The sequence below is a fragment of the Chanos chanos genome, chromosome 13, assembly GCF_902362185.1.
Source record: "Chanos chanos chromosome 13, fChaCha1.1, whole genome shotgun sequence".
NCBI classification, from domain to species: domain Eukaryota; kingdom Metazoa; phylum Chordata; class Actinopteri; order Gonorynchiformes; family Chanidae; genus Chanos; species Chanos chanos.
Genome location: NC_044507.1, coordinates 4,032,501 through 4,051,728, shown reverse-complemented (window position 1 = coordinate 4,051,728; position 19,228 = coordinate 4,032,501). Strand labels below are relative to the sequence as shown.

The 19,228-nt window shown below is 44.1% G+C and overlaps 2 protein-coding genes across 2 annotated transcripts in view; both read right to left on the bottom strand.

The window, feature by feature from the left end:
* Positions 1 to 548: 548 nt before the first annotated feature.
* incenp (inner centromere protein) lies at positions 549 to 9,394 on the bottom strand. Its single transcript, XM_030790492.1, has 21 exons — positions 9,329 to 9,394; positions 8,411 to 8,559; positions 8,111 to 8,218; positions 7,413 to 7,680; positions 6,977 to 7,316; positions 6,653 to 6,710; positions 6,278 to 6,323; positions 5,924 to 6,104; positions 5,450 to 5,489; positions 5,082 to 5,181; positions 4,744 to 4,884; positions 4,553 to 4,570; positions 3,962 to 4,071; positions 3,604 to 3,724; positions 3,386 to 3,508; positions 2,833 to 2,993; positions 2,498 to 2,597; positions 2,044 to 2,157; positions 1,809 to 1,907; positions 1,218 to 1,368; positions 549 to 727 (listed from the first exon to the last, which is right to left on the bottom strand). Exons 2-21 carry the CDS (start codon positions 8,548 to 8,550, stop codon positions 549 to 551), a joined length of 2,598 nt encoding a protein of 865 aa, XP_030646352.1. The 5' UTR covers positions 8,551 to 8,559; positions 9,329 to 9,394.
* Positions 9,395 to 10,302: 908 nt separating this feature from the next.
* The window catches only part of pgghg (protein-glucosylgalactosylhydroxylysine glucosidase), a 10,346-nt gene continuing 1,420 nt past the window's right edge, over positions 10,303 to 19,228 (bottom strand). The window contains exons 4-14 of the mRNA XM_030790922.1: positions 18,469 to 18,904; positions 17,905 to 18,024; positions 16,856 to 16,987; positions 13,482 to 13,593; positions 13,279 to 13,351; positions 12,798 to 12,934; positions 11,805 to 11,938; positions 11,526 to 11,621; positions 11,258 to 11,355; positions 10,562 to 10,785; positions 10,303 to 10,379 (exon numbers count right to left, since the gene is read on the bottom strand). Of these exons, the coding sequence (XP_030646782.1) occupies positions 10,303 to 10,379; positions 10,562 to 10,785; positions 11,258 to 11,355; positions 11,526 to 11,621; positions 11,805 to 11,938; positions 12,798 to 12,934; positions 13,279 to 13,351; positions 13,482 to 13,593; positions 16,856 to 16,987; positions 17,905 to 18,024; positions 18,469 to 18,904 (1,639 nt within the window). The remainder of the gene's footprint in view (positions 10,380 to 10,561; positions 10,786 to 11,257; positions 11,356 to 11,525; positions 11,622 to 11,804; positions 11,939 to 12,797; positions 12,935 to 13,278; positions 13,352 to 13,481; positions 13,594 to 16,855; positions 16,988 to 17,904; positions 18,025 to 18,468; positions 18,905 to 19,228) is intronic.

The following is a 19,228-nucleotide window of genomic DNA, read 5'->3' as shown; positions in this document are numbered from 1 at the left end:
CAGAACTCAGAACAGAACAGACTACACACTGTAAATCTGTCAATGTTTGTTGGCCTTCTCAGTTTCGTGTAATTATCAGTGCTGTTAGTATTAGTTATATATTTTCAGATGAGACTACTTTCCATGGGCTTTACCTAGCGAGAGCGACACTTGAGGCTCGGTCAAAGCAAACAAACGTTGTTTCATTATGTACAACACGCACTTTTATTCGATCTTTTATGAAAACAAATCATAAAACAAAGGCATCAATCACAATGAAGGACTATACATTCATAGTGGAAAACTGGCTTCTAATCAGTTTTATTTTGTTTTTTTTAAAAAGCGCTTCTTTCCCCACAAATACATATATTACAATGACAAACTCAAGAGTTACAACTACACCAGCGGCCATCGTGAAAGAGTGTGTGGCATTCAAAACCCATAGACGGGAATGTTTACACTAGAGGTTTTCACTTTATTATACTTTTTACAAAAAGATAAAAAAAAAAAAGAAAAATAATAATACAAAGTTGAAAAAATAACTCCCTGTCCCGTTTTCCCCAAAACTCTTAGGTCATTCCCATGCGTGGCGGAGAGTGCCAGACTGCGGAACTCGTGCGTTTGAAATAGCGCGGCTTAGTCTTCTGAAAGATGCGCTCGAGCCGCGGCTGCTCCACCTCCCCGAAGTACGCGTGCAGGTCTACTGGTTTATAATATTGCTTCATAATGGCCTGCTGGAGCTGCGTGCCTGTACAAAGTTGGGAGATGACCAGGACATTTTAAAATTTGTGCCAATCTCCACAAAGGAAAATGATCGTGAATATAATGAGGCAGCAATCAGCAGATGTTCCGCTCTCTTAAGGGACCCTGCTTTGTTTCATCCAGACCACATTTTCATGTGAAAACAAAGATGAACCTAATAGTGACTAAGCTTTAAAACAACTCAAACTTTAACTCAGATGTGATAAAAATCCATACACTTTCGTATATACATTCAAAACACATTTTCAGATATTTAATGCAATTCAGAATTCAACATGGTTCTTTTTATTCAGATGATAAATTAAGACATGCCAAGTACAAAATAAGAACAATCAAAAGCAGAGGAGAGAGAAAACTGAAGCTGAAACAGAAAAGCTGCTTTCCAAACCAGGCAATGAGTATAATTATACTGCTACTGCATGCAGAGAAATCACACACACGTTCTGCCAGTTCAATACTGCGGTCACTCAACTCACCCTGAGCCCAAGATGGGATCGGTTTCCTTGGCGCCGACTCATCGTCTGTGGAGTCGTCGCTGTTCTGGTCCATCCCATAATCGTCTGGGTTCTCCAAAACCTCCACTGGCTTCTTGCCTTTAGGAGTCATTTGGTAGGACTGAGGAGATTTCTAAAGGGGAAAGGAGAGAGAGAGAGAGAGAGAGAGAGAGAGAGAGCCCAAGACATTGATCAGCTACCTTGCTTTCTCACAGAGAAGACAATAAGAAAGTTTGAGAGCCATGCTACCTATTCATTTTCATTAACAACGTCTCTCAGACTCATGCCCTTCAACTGCATTTAACGGAGATAATACACACAGTCCACTCTGTAAACACAGCTGTGTTGTGCATTCCTCAGTTCTCCATTCGGTCCATGTTCTGTGTAAGGACACAGCCTCCATCTTTAATAACAGGTCTCCCAAGCCTCAGATACCATACAGCAGTGAGGCGGTCATTTGCCTGTTGGCCTGGGGTAAGTGGCTACCACACGTTTAAACTCCTCAGAGTTCATGAACAGTGGATGTTCAACAAGGCTAAAGTTGTGTGTGTGTGTGTCTGTGTGTAAGCATACCTCAATATCCACGGTAACATTGAGGGTGGAGGCGGAGCCTTTGTCTATGGTCACGTTCAGGGCAGCACCTTTACCCACTGGGGTCTTTGTGAGTGAACTCTGAGAGTCAGACAGCAGGGGGAAAAAAAAAAAAATTAAAACCAAGAACATTCTCTTTCTTCCTCTTGTCACCTATAGAAGGCTTATGGCACCTATAGAAGGCTTATGGCACCTATAGAAGGCTTATGGCATGGACAGGAACATTTAACTGAACCTCAACAGAAATGCTTGGGGCAGCAGCAGCAGCAGCGGCAGCAGCACGTTTCTCCTGAGCTGCTCTCTCCTCCTCTGCTCTTCTCTGAGCTTCTTCCTCCTGACAACACACACACACACACACACACCTCTTAACTGTCCAGCACGTCAACAAATGAACAGTATGTCATAAATGAACAGTACACAGAACACACACACACACACACACTACACTCACACTCACTGGGTCTAAAACAGTGCAAGTGTCACATGGACTGGTCAGTGATTTGAAACAGTTATCTTTGTACAAATCTGATCAGCTCCAGAGAAGAGTCAGTGTTTGACAGAATTGGCTGGCAGCATTTTAAAGAAAGCTGCAGGAGTTTTAGACAATCGTCTGTTATGTTTAATGGAACGTGGGGGAAGTGGAGGTGAAGATGAGCGTTTCTGATACTCACTCTTCTCTTCTTCTCCTCCAGTTCCCTTCTCTCTTTCTCTCGTGCCGCCTTCTCCAGCTCCCTCTGAAGAGCCAGGGCTCTCTCCCGCTCTATCCTCTCCCTGCAAAAGAACAAAGCAGTCACATCTAAACCAGTTCATCACATTACGCTTCCATCTCGGACTCTACAAACAGAACACATCTTAACGGCACATTTCCTAAGATTATTAAAAAAAAAAAAAATAGCAGGTATAATTGAGGCCCAGATTTCTGAAAAAAGATTTAAAAACGGACCTCTCCAGGGCAGCTTGTCTCTCGCGTGCTCTCTCTCTCTCCAGTTCTTTCTCTCTCAGTCGCTCCCTCTCTTTCTCCCGCTCTCGTTCCCTTTCTCTCTCCCTCTCCTGTTCTCTCTTCAGTTCGAGGGCGCGGCGGGCCTCTGCCTGCTTGCGGAGTCTCTCCTGCTCCTCTTCCGCCTTGCGTTTGGCCAGCACCTCCTGATGTCTCCGTTCTTCCTCCTCCTGAGGGGAGAGAGCAGGGCGAGAGAATGACTCTTCACATCACGCTCAGGTTATATTGACCCTCAGAGAGTGCAGTCAGACCTTTTCCAAAAAGCTGCCCTTTCCCCAAGAGAAAAGACAGTCATCCCCCACCCCACAGGGGGCGATCTTTACCCCCCCCCCCCAATCCACTAGATTACTGTCTCACACAGGGTCCAGTCTGAAACCAAAACTCTCCGCAGGTCAACATGCAACGAAAGGTGTTATCCCAGAGCAAATAAGTCTATTACCAAACAGCAGTAAAGACTTGACTGGTCCTACAGGGGCAGGTTCCACTCTGTTAGTGGCACATTAGTGTTAATGGTGCGTCCCAGTGAGACGGGACAGGAGAAAATAAACCAGTAAAGACATACGGCCTGCTGGATCTTCTTCTTCCTGGCCTCCTCCTCCTGCTTCCTGCGCAGTTCTATCTCTTCCTGTCGTTTAGTGGCTACTTTCTTCTTGGCTTTCTCTTCGGCCAAGCGGTCCACCCGTAACTGAGAGAGAGAGAGAGATGATTGACAGTCATGATTTACGGGCGTGTTTAGGAAAACAGGGAGGAGCGGACTGGCGTGGTGGGAGTCGGACCCACCTTGTCCGTTTTCTCCTCAATCTGAGCCATCTTCAGTTCAATCTTCTTTTTCTTCTCCTGCTCCTTCTGCTCTCCCTTCAGTCGCGACTCCACCACCCGCTGTAGACGCTCATCCCTTTTCCTGACAAACAATTAGGATTATTTTTTAATTATTGATGACAAAAAAAAACAAAAACAAAAACATGGTCAAGCCAAACCGGTACAGATATGAGTAAATTGATTTAATCGTCCCAGCGAACAATCTGAAGACCTCAGTTTTCATTTCAGCTGTGAACAGCACTCTGAGTGTACTGTATTATCACGGCCACTGAAGGACGGGTTAAAAGAGCAGAGACAACAACAGAGCTGTGAGGCCTACCTTTTAATTTCCTCCTGTTTCTTTCTTCTCTCCTCCTCAATCCTTCTCTTTCTTTCGTTTTCCTGCTCAATCTTCTTGTTAAGAGCCTCTAGTTTCTGCCTTTCCCGCTCCTTTAAAAAAAAAATGACCGAACAAACAAAAAAACTTTTAATAAGGCAGATGAAGGACACCAAGAGGCAACAAGCATTTCTATGGAGGTAAATGGTCGGCACTCAGACATGCAGAAGCTGAAATGAAGTGTGTTTGGAGAGACTAAATGAACTCTAAAACTAAAACTACAGGCCAACAAAGCTGCATCAGCTCTTCTGTAGATCAGTTTTATTAACATGAATTTTCACAGTGATGAAATCTTCACAGGTTAGGTATACAGCCCCCTTCCGTGCTGGTGAAAAAACACACTCCTGACTAAAAAAAAAAAAAAAAAAAAAAAAAAAAAAAAAAAAAAAAAAGCACCCCACACCTCCACCTCAGTGTTGTGGGTTAGACGGCAAAAGTGTCCCACAGACACACACAATCACGTCACCAGTGATGAGGGATTAATGGTAATGTGTAATACTGAGATCCACTACAACTCAGTAAACTCACACTTACCACTGCACCAGCGCATAACTAAGGGGGCAAACAAACACACAAAATCCTATTCAACACCATTCACAAACAAAAACCTATTTAACACCATTCACAAACAAAAACCTATTTAACACCATTCAGGAACAGAACCGTATACTGTATACTAATCCCTAAAAAGAGATCAACAGTGTGACTGAGACGTGGACTCTGACCTTGGGGTCAATTTTGCCAGGGGTGCTATGTTTGATGAAGGACTTGAGGACGGAGTTGCGACCCTGTGACCCTGGGGTCATCATGAGAAGCTGGTTCTTCTGGACCGTATGCAGGAAGGACTTCATATGGGGCTTGATCACCTGCACGGGGTCAGGACAAAAAACAACCACCTCAAATAAAACCAAAAAGATCATTCTTTTCTGAACAAACAAACAACCAAAATCCCACATTGTTTCCGTAGCGCCCAGATTAAAAAGTGTTTTAGAGATTAAAAGGATTGATGGTGTTGTCAGACACTGGGGCAGTATGGATGGTGAATATGGTGGAGGTGTCTTACACTCTGACTCTTTTTGGGAGGAGAACACCTCTTCCTAGGGCTCATCATCTCCTCTGCTGCCGCCTCCACTGCTCGCCGCTTAGCACTCGAGCGAGTGGACCTGAAAGAGACCAGCGAAGCCAACTCAGGACACCCAGGAGCGTACAGTAGGAGAGCATTGTGGGTAACTGACAATAAGAAGACATCTGCATCGTATCTAACTTCAGTCCAACACATTTCCTGATCTAGAGACAAGATCAACCATTTTATTTAAATCACTAAGTTACTGAATTGACATGGACAGGAGTTCACCTGAGACAATAAGTCAATGGTGAAAGCTGAGGAAACACTCCGCATGCTGTGTGGTACAGCAGGACAGGTAAACTCACCTGAGACTGGTCTGAGCTGGAGTCTTCTTCACACTATCAGCTGCAAACACACACACACACACACACACACACACATCAACGCTAGGACTTCAATTACAATCATATCAAAACATTAAGACGAATCATCAATGCATAGCTTCTCTCTAACCCTTTCCACAAGGCCATTCATTCTTGGTTACAAAACTCCAGTAAGTAATAAAAAAAAAAAAAAAAACTCTACGTAAGTAATGAATTGGAAACACGATGCACCCGCTCTCTGGGTAGCACAGTGTATGTACATGTGGGGAGACTGAGTGTATGTGAGCCAGTACTGGCAGTGATCACAGAAATCAGTGAGTCCAGAGCCCTTAGCTCCTCCTCTCTCCTCGCCCGTGTTGGCGGGCCCTTACAGGCACAACTGACATTAAGCTCAGGGGCAGACACCTTTGTCTAAATGTCAGCGAGGTGTTCAGAGGAATTTTTTTTTTTTTTTACCTGAGCCTGAGGTAGGCGTGCACACTTTCTCTATGCGGGAGGCGGTGCCCAGGGGCACGACGCTGGTGGGCGTGGACTGAAGCATGGAGCGTGTGAAGCGACCAATGGGCTCCACGCTGAGTTTCTCGGTCTGCTGCACAGATTCCTCCTCCTCCGGTTCTGGTTCTGACATTGGCACTGACTGCACACACACACAAAACAGGTGAAGACACATAGTCACTGACTGCAGCCAGAGACTTGGTGAATATCTCTTATGTACTAGCAGTGTGTGGACAGTTTGAGATTTGAAGAGGAAAACAGTCTGCAGACTACGGGTTAAGAGAGACATGACGACCTTTAGACAGAGTCTCTTACCTTTGGCTCCGCGGTCTGAGGTTCTGCCAGCTCCTCCACGACTCCACTACAGGGGAAGGGAAAGGGGCATTAAATACACTGATGTACATATACACACACACAAAATAATATGTCCCCTGAAACATACTGTCTGCACCAGATACGAGTGTTCAGTCCCAGCATGATCACTGGGCCATCACACCAGTATGTCTCACATCAGTATGTCTCACATCATATAAGAGCCTCATACAGAGAAAGACCTTTGTAAGAGTAGTTGTTACAAAGGTGGGCGTTACACGCCATTACTTGTGTCCTGGATTTCTTCCGACAGACAGTAACAGTAATGTAATAGCTACATAATGCCACGGTAGAAAACTGGGGATAAAGAGCACTCACTCCATCACATCCTCCACCCTCTCCTCTGCATCGTCATCTGTGTCCAAACAAACATCCTCTGAGGAGGGATGGAAAGAGACAGGAAACAGTCGTTAGGAAAAAAAACACATCTATAACAAGTGTTTATAATATTATTATTATTATTATTATTATTATAAAGACACAGACTACTCATTCAAAAACAGTAACGACCCACATCATAACTGTGTCAGTGTCAGTGTCTGCGCTGAAGTAAGGTTACAAAGACAGAGTATAAATTCTGTATGATGTATACACCACTTTCCCGTGCGTTCGTGTGTGTGAAAATGTGTGTGTCTCTCTCACCGCTGACGGTGCTGCTGCTGGTGGAGCTGCCCAGTTTGGCTTTCTTCTTGAGGAAGGATCGTCTGGAGGCCCTGCGAACGGCCTCCTGGGTCATGCTGTACCTCAGGCCGACCAGGGAATGCCTCAGAACCAGAGACCGACGCACCGAGTTACGACCGGAGCCCTGAGGCGTGCCCTGACCGGCGGCGATCGCTATCTTACTGGCGGAGCGGCCGGGGGAGGGGGCGGGACTCGTGGCAGAGTGGGTCTCCGGGGCAGATATGCTCCCCATGGCCTCTGACACCAGGCTTTGAGGGAGGGGTGAGGAGGGAGCAGCAGCGGGAGAGGGGCTGCACGGCTTCTTCTGCGCCTCCTCCTTCTGCTCCACGAGCGCCTCCGTCGTCGTCTCCATCCCGGTTTGGGTCTCCGGGGCCGTTTCGTGGTCCGGTGCGGTCGCCCTCTCCTCTCTCGCTTCCTCCGGCTGTTCTTTAGCCTGGCGGGTTGCGGCGGCCGTCCTGCTGCGGGTGCTGCGCGTGACCTGGTCGCTTTCGGCCGTGGCGGCGGGCGCGGCGGTTTTGTTGTTGCGTCGGGTCCTGCGCAGCGGCTGATCGGACTGGGTCTCCGGGCTGGTGGCGGGCTCGTGTACACTGTGGAGCTCTGAGATGAGGTTTAGAGTGGTCTGCACTGACGAGCGTCGCAGGTTGCTGCGTTTGCCTTTGGAGAAACTATACAGGGATAGATCAGAACGCGAGATGAGATCGTGAGGTTGTAACACTATTTCACCTGAACACATACAGACGATTAGTCCTCTAGCATGTGTGGTCACGCCACCTCTAACATGCTCAGACAAGCTGGATTAGATCCACAGTCATTTCAAGAAACAGAGAGAGCAATTCAAATGAAAACAGCAATTTAGCAATCCCATGTGTAATTAATATTCACTGATACTTCACTGAAGGAATTTATTCTCCTACGCATAACTGTATTCTAAACAAACAGATGGGATCACTGGATACTCAAACTGGAAAATATAATCTGTTTTCTATTGAGTTAATTAACATTAAAAGGTCTACTCCCTGGTCAACCAAAAACACTTTGAATGACAGACTGCGACAGACGCTCCGTGGAACAGAGGGGAATGTTTGGGAATCTCACCGTCTCTTGCTGCGGTTTTCATTGAGCCCCACAGACACTCGCTTTCTGCGGTTATTTTTTTTCTGAGAGGGAGTCTTTGGCATCAGTTCGGGCTCAGTGCTGAATTCACTGTAACACAACAGGTCAAAAGCATGTTAACCACCTCGCTCACTGGCCTCAAAAGGTCTACACCTCACAATTCAAGTCTGAAAACTGTAAAGGGAAGGTCAGCTCCCTGCCCTATACATATTCGATTCTTAATTTGTAAATAAAGAATCTGTCAGAAAAAGAAATAATTATTTCTGTTTGCTTGTGACCCACCTGGCAAACATACGCTGGGCTTCCTGCTGGATCTCCTCCAGCCATACCATGTGGACATTGTCCACATCTTTGGTGAACTCCTGCAGTTTGCCTGCGAAGGTCTGCATCAACGAACGGGTAGACTCTAGAAAGGAGCTCATGTCTGCAGCCTGGAGCGTGCAAACATACCACATACTGACAGTTACATTCTGCAGTAGCTACAGCATTGACTACAAAATAATAAAAAAGCTAAACATGCATAACCGTTATATTTCCTTCAATCGTCACTAAACCGTAGGAGTAGAAACTACCTGTTGCGATAATTAATTGCTGATTACTGTTTTTCAAAAAGTGAGGGGGAAGGTAGATGGCTAGAATAGAGTGTTGAATCACATTAACGTTGTGTCTGTAAATGTTCTTTCGACAAATATTTCTGCATGCGTTTGTCTTTTGATACTAGCGTAGTGTAATTGTACCACAAGGTAATCTCACTGAACAATGACACAATCGACATCTTGGGCTGAAGGGCAAACTTTTACTGACATCTAGTCGACATGATTCATTTTTTTTTTTTGTCCTTGAATGGAAATCGCTACAATTACAAAGGCACAAAAGTTAACCTCATATTCCAAGTTAGATATGATAGCTATAACAGCTCGCTGGCAAAAAAGTCAGCAACCTGAGCGGAAGTAACCTAGCTAATGAACGTTAGCCATGATGTCTGGTTGGCTAAAGGGCTCTTGTATTTACTTTATCATTTGAAGACAATCGCGCATTGCTGGACAGCATTTAGCAGCAAAATGTATTCATACATTGGAAAAATAAACAAGAATGTATACAAAGTAACCCATCGCCTTCCCAAAATGATAATTCTTTACTAGCTTGCCTGCTATCATACACTTGCCTCACAAAAGTTGAAATAACGTAATATTTGCCTACCTTTCAATCCGAACGGCCGTTGAAAAATACCAACTCAGTACTCCAGGCAAATCCCTAGTTCGTCTACCGGCCTATTTATTGTCTTTAAGTGGTTAAAACATTCAGTGCCAGACAAAATACATACTTTCCTCCTCAAGTCTGGCGAACTACTGTTTTCGAACCACCCGCTCAATTTCAAACGGATTAAATAGCTTACTTGTTAGGTTTAAATTCTGAGAAAACCAATCACCGCGAGTTGGTGAGGGCGTCCAAATTATCACGTCTGTTATTGGAGGATCTTCCTGTCAGTCTTTCTGCGCATAAGGGAAGTAGGCGGACCCCAAAGCATGATGCAAAGAGGTGGGCGAGACGTAACATGGCTCTACCATTGGTCATAAAGAATATCAATCAATGATTCAAACCGCTTGTCCAATACCGGGTGTTTTTAAGAGTACAATGGGTTAGACTCTTCCTGCACGCAGTAAGATTCTCTCCGTCACAAGATATAAGCCTACTGAAATAATACATGAACATTAGAAAAAGCGCTCACTCCGTCTGTACATGATCTCTGATTCCTCGTGTACAGCAAGTCTCATGGGACTTCGACGGAAACACACCCGTGGGATCTGGACTGTAAATATTTGTGGAGAAAACACGTGCATTTATGGAATATGGAACACGTTCATTACTAAACACACCTATTGTTAACCACGTACGCAACACACAAAATTTGGTTTGTATACATAACAGTTTAATTGAAATGAAATGTAATACTTTGCATACAAAAGCATTGCAAGAGAAGTAAACTAAAATATATTCAGCACCTGTATGATAAACAAAACAACTGACAATTACAATGCAGTGTAGGGAGTGCACGAAATTTTCAATACTTGTACAGATTTTCTACTGGATTACTTATTAGTGCTATGAGATGAGTAATGTCTAAGGCATAACAGGAGTCCAAGAGCTCATTTCTTATTGATGGAGAAAGTTGGTCAAAGAGGCCAACAGGAAGCGGCTGAGCTCTGTTTCCGTATCTCGCCAGGTTGCCATGGGAAAGTGACCGTCTCACCTGCAGAGACGACATCCAGACAGTGGTCAGCAATGCACAGGGAACACAGCAGAATCACACAGTGCAACAAACACGAAGATCTGACAAACAGCCTGTGCACAATATTCAGTTTCTCTTACTTAATCCTCTTTAAAACTCTGGTTTTGGATTAATCAGGTAAATGTCTACGATGACATGTTTACCTGGTATAAGGGGTAATCGGGTTCCTGAATTCTTCAGGAAGATTTCCAGTGCAGACGGCTCAGCATTCCCAAAATCCTCAGCCTGTTTCCTCAGCGTGACACATGCTTCCTGGCTCTTCACCTGCCAGTCCATTTTGTTACCAAGGTAACAGACACCTTTCACACTGAGTATGCCAATGTCACTGGGTATTAACGGACAGAATTCCAGACACTCCCTCTTCACCCTGAATAACACACACACACACACAGACACACAACATGGCTGTTTAACACCTCAATATCACACCAGAACCATTTGTTCTTGTGCACCATGTATTTACCAGTACGAAAAAAAGAGGTCTCTTCAAAGCTGTTTCTTTAACTCTGTCTCCATTGACGAGAGAGATTTTGCACTGAAGAGTGGTTGAGTATTGTACTCGGAGTGTGTTCATGCACTATACTGACAGAGCGTGATTGTTGCTTTGAGTGGTGTATTGTGTGGATGTGTTTGTAGTGTTTTGAAGGTGTCAGTAAATGATAATGTGTATCACTTTTAAAATTTGTGTGGTTCAAAATAAGTTGTGAGTGTGAAAATGTGTGAATGTGAAAACGTCTGTGTATGTTTGTGTTTACTGAGTGTTTGTTAGTAGATGCAGTAGATGTTTGTGTGTGTGTGTGGGATTGAAACGGTTTGTGTGAGAGTGTATGGAAACTCGCCTGAAGCCGGTGTACCCAAAGAGCACAGCTTGCAGGAATCCCCCCATTCCAGTAAGGAAATTCACAGCACCAGAACCATCTGACGACTCACTCCATACCTGAGAGAGAGAGGGGGAGAGAGAGAGAGGGAGAGAGAGAAAGAAAGACAGAGTCACAAAAAAGTGTTCGATGTATATAAATCTATGTAATTCATAAACTAAAACATGTAAGTATATGATTATACATGCACATTAGTGTGTCTGTGTGTGAGTGTGTGTGTAGACTTCACCTGAAATGGTCCCTGAATGTTTTTGAAACACTTCAACAGAAGATCCTGTGCTTTTTTAGCTTCTCCTAGTTCCAGCCAACCCACTGCAAACATACCCTAGCAAAACCAAAAGCAAAACACACACACACATGTAAACATGTTATAACATACTTATACAGACCACTCATTCATTCTCCATATACTGGATGTGACTGAGTACCGTGTGAAAAAAACAGACTGGTCAGTGTACTGGGAGGAGCAGGGTTACTGTCAGTCACCCTGTGTCGCTCTTGGTCTTACCCACGTCATAGCAGGCCCCCGAGGGTCGGTGACTGCCTCGTAGAATTCCAGATCATTCCGTCTGACCTGTGAGGTCATGGGTAACCCTAACGGGAAGCCCAGCAGGACCGTGTCGGCCTGCTTCACTGGATGTCCTGTAAGGTAGAGGAGTGGACACAGAAACAGTGAGCTGAACTGGGAGTCTAAACATGTTACTGACGTCACTGGAACGGCCTCCAATGTAGAGTATAAAAAATTCTTTCACAGAGACCTTCTTGTGCTCAGTGCATGCCATAAAGAGAACATGCAGTTATTTCATGGACAGTCTGCATACTAAAGCACATTCCTAAACTGAAACTTGCTCCTACACTGAAAAATGCTCCTACACTGAAACATATTTCTACATTGAAAAATGCTCCTACACTGAAACATATTTCTACACTGAAACATGTTCCTAGGCTGTGTTTTCAGCTCTGAAAATCAGATGTCATGTTCTCCTCTGTCTGAGATACCGGTCATATTTTCACCTGTGTGAGGTAGAGGTATTGTTTATACCTGTGTGAGGTAGAGGTAGTGGTTTTACCTGTGTGAGGTAGAGGTAGTGGTTTTATCTGTATGAGGTAGGGATAGTGTTTTTACCTGCGTGAGGTAGAGGTAGTGTTTTACCTGTGTGGGGTAGGGGTAGTGATGGGGTTTTCTATCACTCATTTGCACATCATGTCAATGACATCATGTCACCGTGCGGGTCAATTACACAGGTGGATAGATGGATTCAGAACATTGTAACTACTGAAGCTGAAACTCGCTCCTACACTTTTACTGTTATCAGTGGGCAAAGCTTTAATCCTGATGGATAGTGGACCTGCTCCAGGCCTGTCCTTTCACACCATGTTTTCTGATCACTGTAAGGATGTGCATTGGAGCACATACTCCATACTTACGATAAGCATAAGATGCGATCAGGGAAAGCACTCTGAACATACAGACGGCATGGGGAAAAAGGGACACACTTACCTTTTTGGTAACCATCGAATTCTGGGTGGTAGTTTAGTTCTGTGTCGAAGGGGATTTTAATTTTATCTGCAACATCTTGCCACTCAGGGGGTGCTGGGTGCTGGAGGAGATGTGCCAACTCAACTGCAAACAGAAGACTGAGAGAGAGAGAGAGAGAGAGAGAGAGAGAGAGAGAGAGAGAGAGAGAGAGGGAGGGAGAGAGGGAGAGAGAGAGAGAGAGAGAGAGAGAGACCAAGAGAAAGAGAAAGATGTGATGATGGCAGCTAAGAGTGCAGGTGCAGTAAAACTGTACAGTAGAAACAGCAAACATAGATATTTATATCATATCATACTGTCTTGATTTATCTGCTGTTTCAGTATAATCTCTTTATCTGTCTCCATCACTTATATGTTTTAGTTCATGATTTATATAGATTTACACACATCGGGAATTTGTAACATTACAAGCTTCCATGTGTGGAATCTCTGCACACATACACACCTGTACCTGGCTACGGCGTTTGTGTACACTGAGTTGTCAACATTGAAGTAATACTCATCAGGAGGCATCACTCCTGATGGACACACACACACACACACACATACAAACACACAGACAAACCACATACGACCAGCATGTATTGCATTAATATGATGGTGTTTTCCTGATACTGTCAGAACAGGTGTGGTAACATCACACCGTACCTTTGAGGTGATAACACTGGTCCTCAGAATTCCAGGTTACCCGAGAGACCCAGTAGTCAGCCACGCCCCAAACCACCTCACTGCCACGCCCCTCTTTAAACATTTGAAGGTCCTTTGAGGAGAAAGACAATGTTGTAATGTTTTACTTGAAACTGACTTTAAAAACAGGTTGATAAAATGACACAACTATTGTCTGGTAAACTACCATGGGATTCTCTCTCCCTCATCTGTCTCTCTCTCCGCTTCGATTTGAAACATAAAGGTGCAGTTATTGATCAATACAGCGTACAATTTACAATTTGGCATTTCGCAGATGCTTTTAAACCAAAGTGACTTACAATTAGTGCATCAATCAGGTTTAACTATCTTATAAGCAAAAAAAATCACAGTAGGAATTCAAATTAATTATTTTCAGTACCATGCTCCCATATATCCTAGAGCATAGAGACAAGGTTAGCACAGATGAATTTTTTTTATATTTAAAATATAACATAAAATACAGGTTACACATTGGGGGAAAGGTAGATTCTGAAAAGGTGGGTTTTCAGACTTCTGCGGAAGATGGTGAGAGATTCCACAGTTCTCATTGGGCGAGGAAGGTCATTCCAACATCGCGGAACGAGGGCAGAAAAAAGACGTGGTCGAGTGGAACAGCTGCCAGGTTCCCGAAGTGAAGGGAACGCCAGCTGCCCAGAGGAGGTTGAGCGGAGAGAATCGGTAGGAGTGTATGGAGTGATCAGAGATTGAAGGTAGGACAGGGCACTTCCTGTTGTGGACTGGTAAGCCAGCACCAGTGCCCCAGACCGGATGCGGACTGTTACCGGAAGCCAGTGCAGTGAGTAGTGTTCAGTTTGGCCAGAGGATCTGGTCTAAGATTTATGGTCTGTGGTTGTGGTTTCAGCTCTGTAAATTAGAGGCCATGTTCTCGTCTGTCTGAGATACCAGTTCATATTTTCACCTGTGCGAGGTAGAGGTATAGTTTATACCTATGTGAGGTAGTGTTTTCACCTGTGTGAGGCAAAGGTAGTATTTTTACCCGTGTGAGGTAGAGGTAGTGTTTTTACCTGTGTGAGGTAGAGGTATTGTTTTTGCCTGTGTGAGGTAAAGGTAGTGTTTTTACCTGTGTGAGGTAACGGTGGTGGTTTTACCTGTGTGAGGTAAAGGTAGTGTTTTTTTTCCTGTGTGAGGTAGAGGTAGTGTTTTTTTTCCCTGTGTGAGGTAAAGGTAGTGTTTTTTTTCCTGTGTGAGGTAAAGGTATTGTTTTTGCCTGTGTGAGGTAAAGGTAGTGTTTTTACCTGTGTGAGGTAACGGTGGTGGTTTTACCTGTGTGAGGTAAAGGTAGTGTTTTTTTTCCTGTGTGAGGTAGAGGTAGTGTTTTTTTTTCCCTGTGTGAGGTAAAGGTAGTGTTTTTTTTCCTGTGTGAGGTAAAGGTAGTGGTTTTACCTGTGTGAGGTAGAGGTAGTGGTTTTACCTGTGTGAGCAGTGGCGGATTTTGGTATGGGCAACATGGGCATCTTGCTCAGGGTGGCACGAGGTGCCCACACAATAGAAATTTGGAATGATGACATTTGCACGATCGATTTTTTATCGCTCATTTGCACGTCATGTCAATGACATCATGTCACCGTGTGGGTCAATGAAACAGGTGGAGAAATGGATTCTGAACATTGTAACAACTGGGATATTCTGTTTTAAATTTGAGCGACCCAGCTGGACAGGACGACACGTAGGAATATTAGGATACACACATATAAATAGTAAGCCATTAGGAAGCACCCACTTTGGGTGTTTATTCACTTTAACTAACAAAATTCTGCCACTTTGCTGAGTTCATTCGTAACCAGTTTGAGTTGTATGAACTATAACTGGTGTTCCCGTGTTGAAAAATAAAATTCTCAACCCAGTCGATGTTTTCTTCTTTGCCTGCGATTCAAAATAAAAACGACTTCCTCCTCTTACCTCCTTTTATGATCACAATTACAAGGCTCAACAGGCTTTTACCAGGAGTCGACCATCTTGGTGTAACCCTTTAATAATGTGTCACCATGCAAGCCAGTGAGTTGTTTAGGCTCGAATGAATCTGCTTCTGCCTATACGGAAATGAGGGCCGTAGGCTGAATCAGAGGTTGGCCACAGCCATCTGTCTCCCATAACAGGCTGAAACTAGAGTTCTAAGACAAGTTCAAACAAAGGAGAAGCACGCAATATCAAAACAGGGGCTCAACTTTTGCCAGTGACAGTGCTTAGGATCTGGGAAACGATGTATATCTGCACTGTTATGATGAATCGATGGACAGAGCCTCTGTCGGTATGTAGGCTGACTTAAAAGACTTAAACAATTGTTTCTATCTGTCTTTGTTACTTCTTTTTCATATTTCTGAGTCTTATTTTTGTAGGGGAGGGGGCTGAAAGAGGGTTTGCCCTGGGCACCATACGAGTTAGAACCACCACAACGTGTGAGGTAAAAGTAGTGTTTACCTGTGTGAGTCAGAGGTACTGTTTTGACCTGTGAGAGGTGAAGTTAGTGTTTTCACCTGTGTGATGAATAGGTTGTGTTTTTACTTGTGTGAGGTAAAGCTGATGTTTTCACCTGTGTGAGGTAAAGGTAGTGTTTTTACCTGTGTGAAGTAAAGGTAGTGTTTTTACCTGTGTGAGGTAAAGGTAGTGTTTTTACCTGTGTGAGGTAAAGGTAGTGTTTTCACCTGTGTGAGGTAAAGGTAGTGTTTTTACCTGTGTGAAGTAAAGGTAGTGTTTTTACCTGTGTGAGGTAAAGGTAGTGTTTTTACCTGTGTGAGGTAAAGGTAGTGTTTTTACCTGTGTGAGGTAAAGGTAGTGTTTTTACCTGTGTGAGGTAAAGGTAGTGTTTTTACCTGTGTGAGGTAAAGGTAGTGTTTTTACCTGTGTGAAGTAAAGGTAGTGTTTTTACCTGTGTGAGGTAAAGGTAGTGTTTTTACCTGTGTGAGGTAAAGGTAGTGTTTTTACCTGTGTGAGGTAAAGGTAGTGTTTTTACCTGTGTGAGGTAAAGGTAGTGTTTTTACCTGTGTGAGGTAAAGGTATTGTTTTTACCTGTGTGAGGTAAAGGTAGTGTTTTTACCTGTGTGAAGTAAAGGTAGTGTTTTTACCTGTGTGAGGTAAAGGTAGTGTTTTTACCTGTGTGAGGTAAAGGTAGTGTTTTTACCTGTGTGAGGTAAAGGTAGTGTTTTTACCTGTGTGAAGTAAAGGTAGTGTTTTTACCTGTGTGAGGTAAAGGTAGTGTTTTTACCTGTGTGAGGTAAAGGTAGTGTTTTTACCTGTGTGAGGTAAAGGTAGTGTTTTTACCTGTGTGAGGTAAAGGTAGTGTTTTTACCTGTGTGAGGTAAAGGTAGTGTTTTTACCTGTGTGAGGTAAAGGTAGTGTTTAAAGGCCATGATGACATCTCCATTGATGTGGATCTCTTGTTGTCCATATATGTCCTCAGGACACACTTCTCTGCCTGACACTGCACTTTCCCATGGGTACTTCAGCCCCTGACAGACAGCAGGTCCACACACACACACACAAACACACACACAGACACGCATAAATAGCATGTATGGTCATAAACCTTACTGCTTGGCACAAAATATACTGTTAATGTCAGTCTTAAACCAGTTCATGTTAGAAGAGTGCCAGCAATACCAGATGTCAGATGCAAAAACAGCTGACACTGTGAGTTAATGCTAGGTTACGGCCCAGGCATCTGATAGGCTCCACTGATAAGCACAGCCAGTATTACTATGGCTTTTTGAGAGAAGAGGAAGTTTGAAGTGGCTGTGTTTGGGCATGCCTGCTGGGAACACCTCACAGAAGAGCTGACTGATCTCCTGGTTCACCGGGTTTATTCTTCTCTTTGTCTCTTTAGCAGATTATGTAACTAGCGGGCTTAACTGCTTTAAACTGTATTCAAAGAAAGTGTAGCCTTAAATGAGTAGAAAAACAAGTACATCTGTACTTTTATTGGAAACAATGGTCAATAAAAACTCAGAGTTACATTACTAAAGCAATGTTACACTATAATATCTTAATCAGCAGCACACTGAAACTAACTAATTACTCTGGTGACCAGTCACGTAAAGAGACGGCCCTCCACTTGACTGTGCAGTCAATGCATGTAAATGCTAACACTCTCTTTCCCATTAGTTTGTAAATGTCTTTCATATATATCGTCTTCTCTTTCTTCATCTCACTTATGTACCTGTTTGGCCAAATAGGTACATGACAGTTTTGGGCTGCTATGGTATTCTATCTCCTCCCTTGACCGTGAGTCTGTTACCCTCATAAGAGTGATTTACTTATATGAAACAGGCTGCAGACAACAGTTAGAACTAAAACAGTAGCATGCCAATGTAAATCACATATAGTATGTTTTAGGCCAGAGTGTCAGCTGCTCATACAGGTACACTACCTTGTAGCCCTGTTGTTGTGCGTTGGCTTGAGCGCCCTGTAGTGTCCGTACTCTGTACTCCAGGACTGCGCGGGCCAATTTGGGATAGAACAGTGCAATGCTGGGGAACATCCAGGTGTCCTACAGAAGGAGTCAGAGAGCAAAACTTAATCTGAGTCATTACTCAAGTCAAATATCACATTTGGTAGCAGACAAATAATAATTTAACAAAAAATGACATTTTGTTCTTTCTGAGGTGCTTTCAATCAAAAAGCATTCACTGCACAAAAGGGTCCACACCATCCTTTGTTGTAGTGAACTAATACTAGCCTATGTCTTTCTGTTAAGCGCTTCTACAAGTTTCTGTGATCTTATTAAACGTTACTGTGTCTGAGCATGTGCATATGCAAAAAAAAACACATACTCATAAAATGTCAGACATTTGGCTGTTCTTTGCCTCTTAGCTTGACAGTGAATCAATTATTAGCCTCCGGTTTAACACTCTAATTCATTTGATATCTCTCTCAGTTTCCTGAAGTTTTTTGTTTTTTTCCTTTTTGACCCTTTCAAGACGCTGAATCTCACCTGGTCCCAGAAGACGTGTCCCCAGTAATCCTGTCCCTGTCCCCCGTTTGACAGCCCCCCTGGACTGACCCCCCCAAACAAGGCTGAAGTGTCGCTTAGCGACGGGAACGCACTCAGCAGGTAAAATATACAGCCAATCAGAGCACGGCTAATGGTTTCAGGCCCCGCAAGCTCCACCCTGCTGCCCAGCCATAGCTCCGCCCACGCTCTGTAGTGGGAGGGGCGAAGGTCTCCGCTGGCGATGAGCTCCAGCCCGGTGTCGAAGAACTTCTGCACGCTCTCGCCGTCCCCTGCAAGGACCGCTAGGAAACCCCAACGAGACTGCCTCTGGTCTGGCAGCAGCGTCAACGAGGAAGACAGGGGCGTCCAGATAATGTGAACGCTGGGGCGCGTACCCCCGTGAACCTCAGAGGAGGACGCCTGCCCAAAAATGTAGCTGTAGAGAAAGAGAGCTGTGTATGCTGATCTCAGATCTCACGGCTTAAAATGACAACTCAACACAAAGTCTCAACTGACTAAGGTCCAAATCAGCTTGTGCCTGTAAACACTGATATTACAAGATTTTTTTCATCTAACTGAAAACGACCTGTTGGTACAGCACTTGACTGAAATAGTTGAACTCTGTACAGTTTGATGCTGTTCCAGCAGCCTCTTACAGCTCTGTTTCCTGGCCTGTCTCCTTAATTTGTTCCCAGACTTCTAACAGGAGTGAACATGTCAAAGTCAAAATCGTGTTAGTCTTACAGAGAATTTGTCATGA

What these genes read in the sequence shown, in the direction of transcription:
- incenp (XM_030790492.1), bottom strand. Translation starts at nt 8,550, where the DNA reads ATGAGCTCCTTTCTAGAGTCTACCCGTTCGTTGATGCAGACCTTCGCA. An exon ending in CCAGCTCAGACCAGTCTCAG is followed by an intron (nt 5,182 to 5,449) that starts GTGAGTTTACCT and finishes GGTCTCTTTCAG; the next exon opens with GTCCACTCGCTCGAGTGCTA. An exon ending in GAGCGGGAGAAAGAGAGGGA is followed by an intron (nt 2,598 to 2,832) that starts GCGACTGAGAGA and finishes GTTCTTTTGCAG; the next exon opens with GGAGAGGATAGAGCGGGAGA.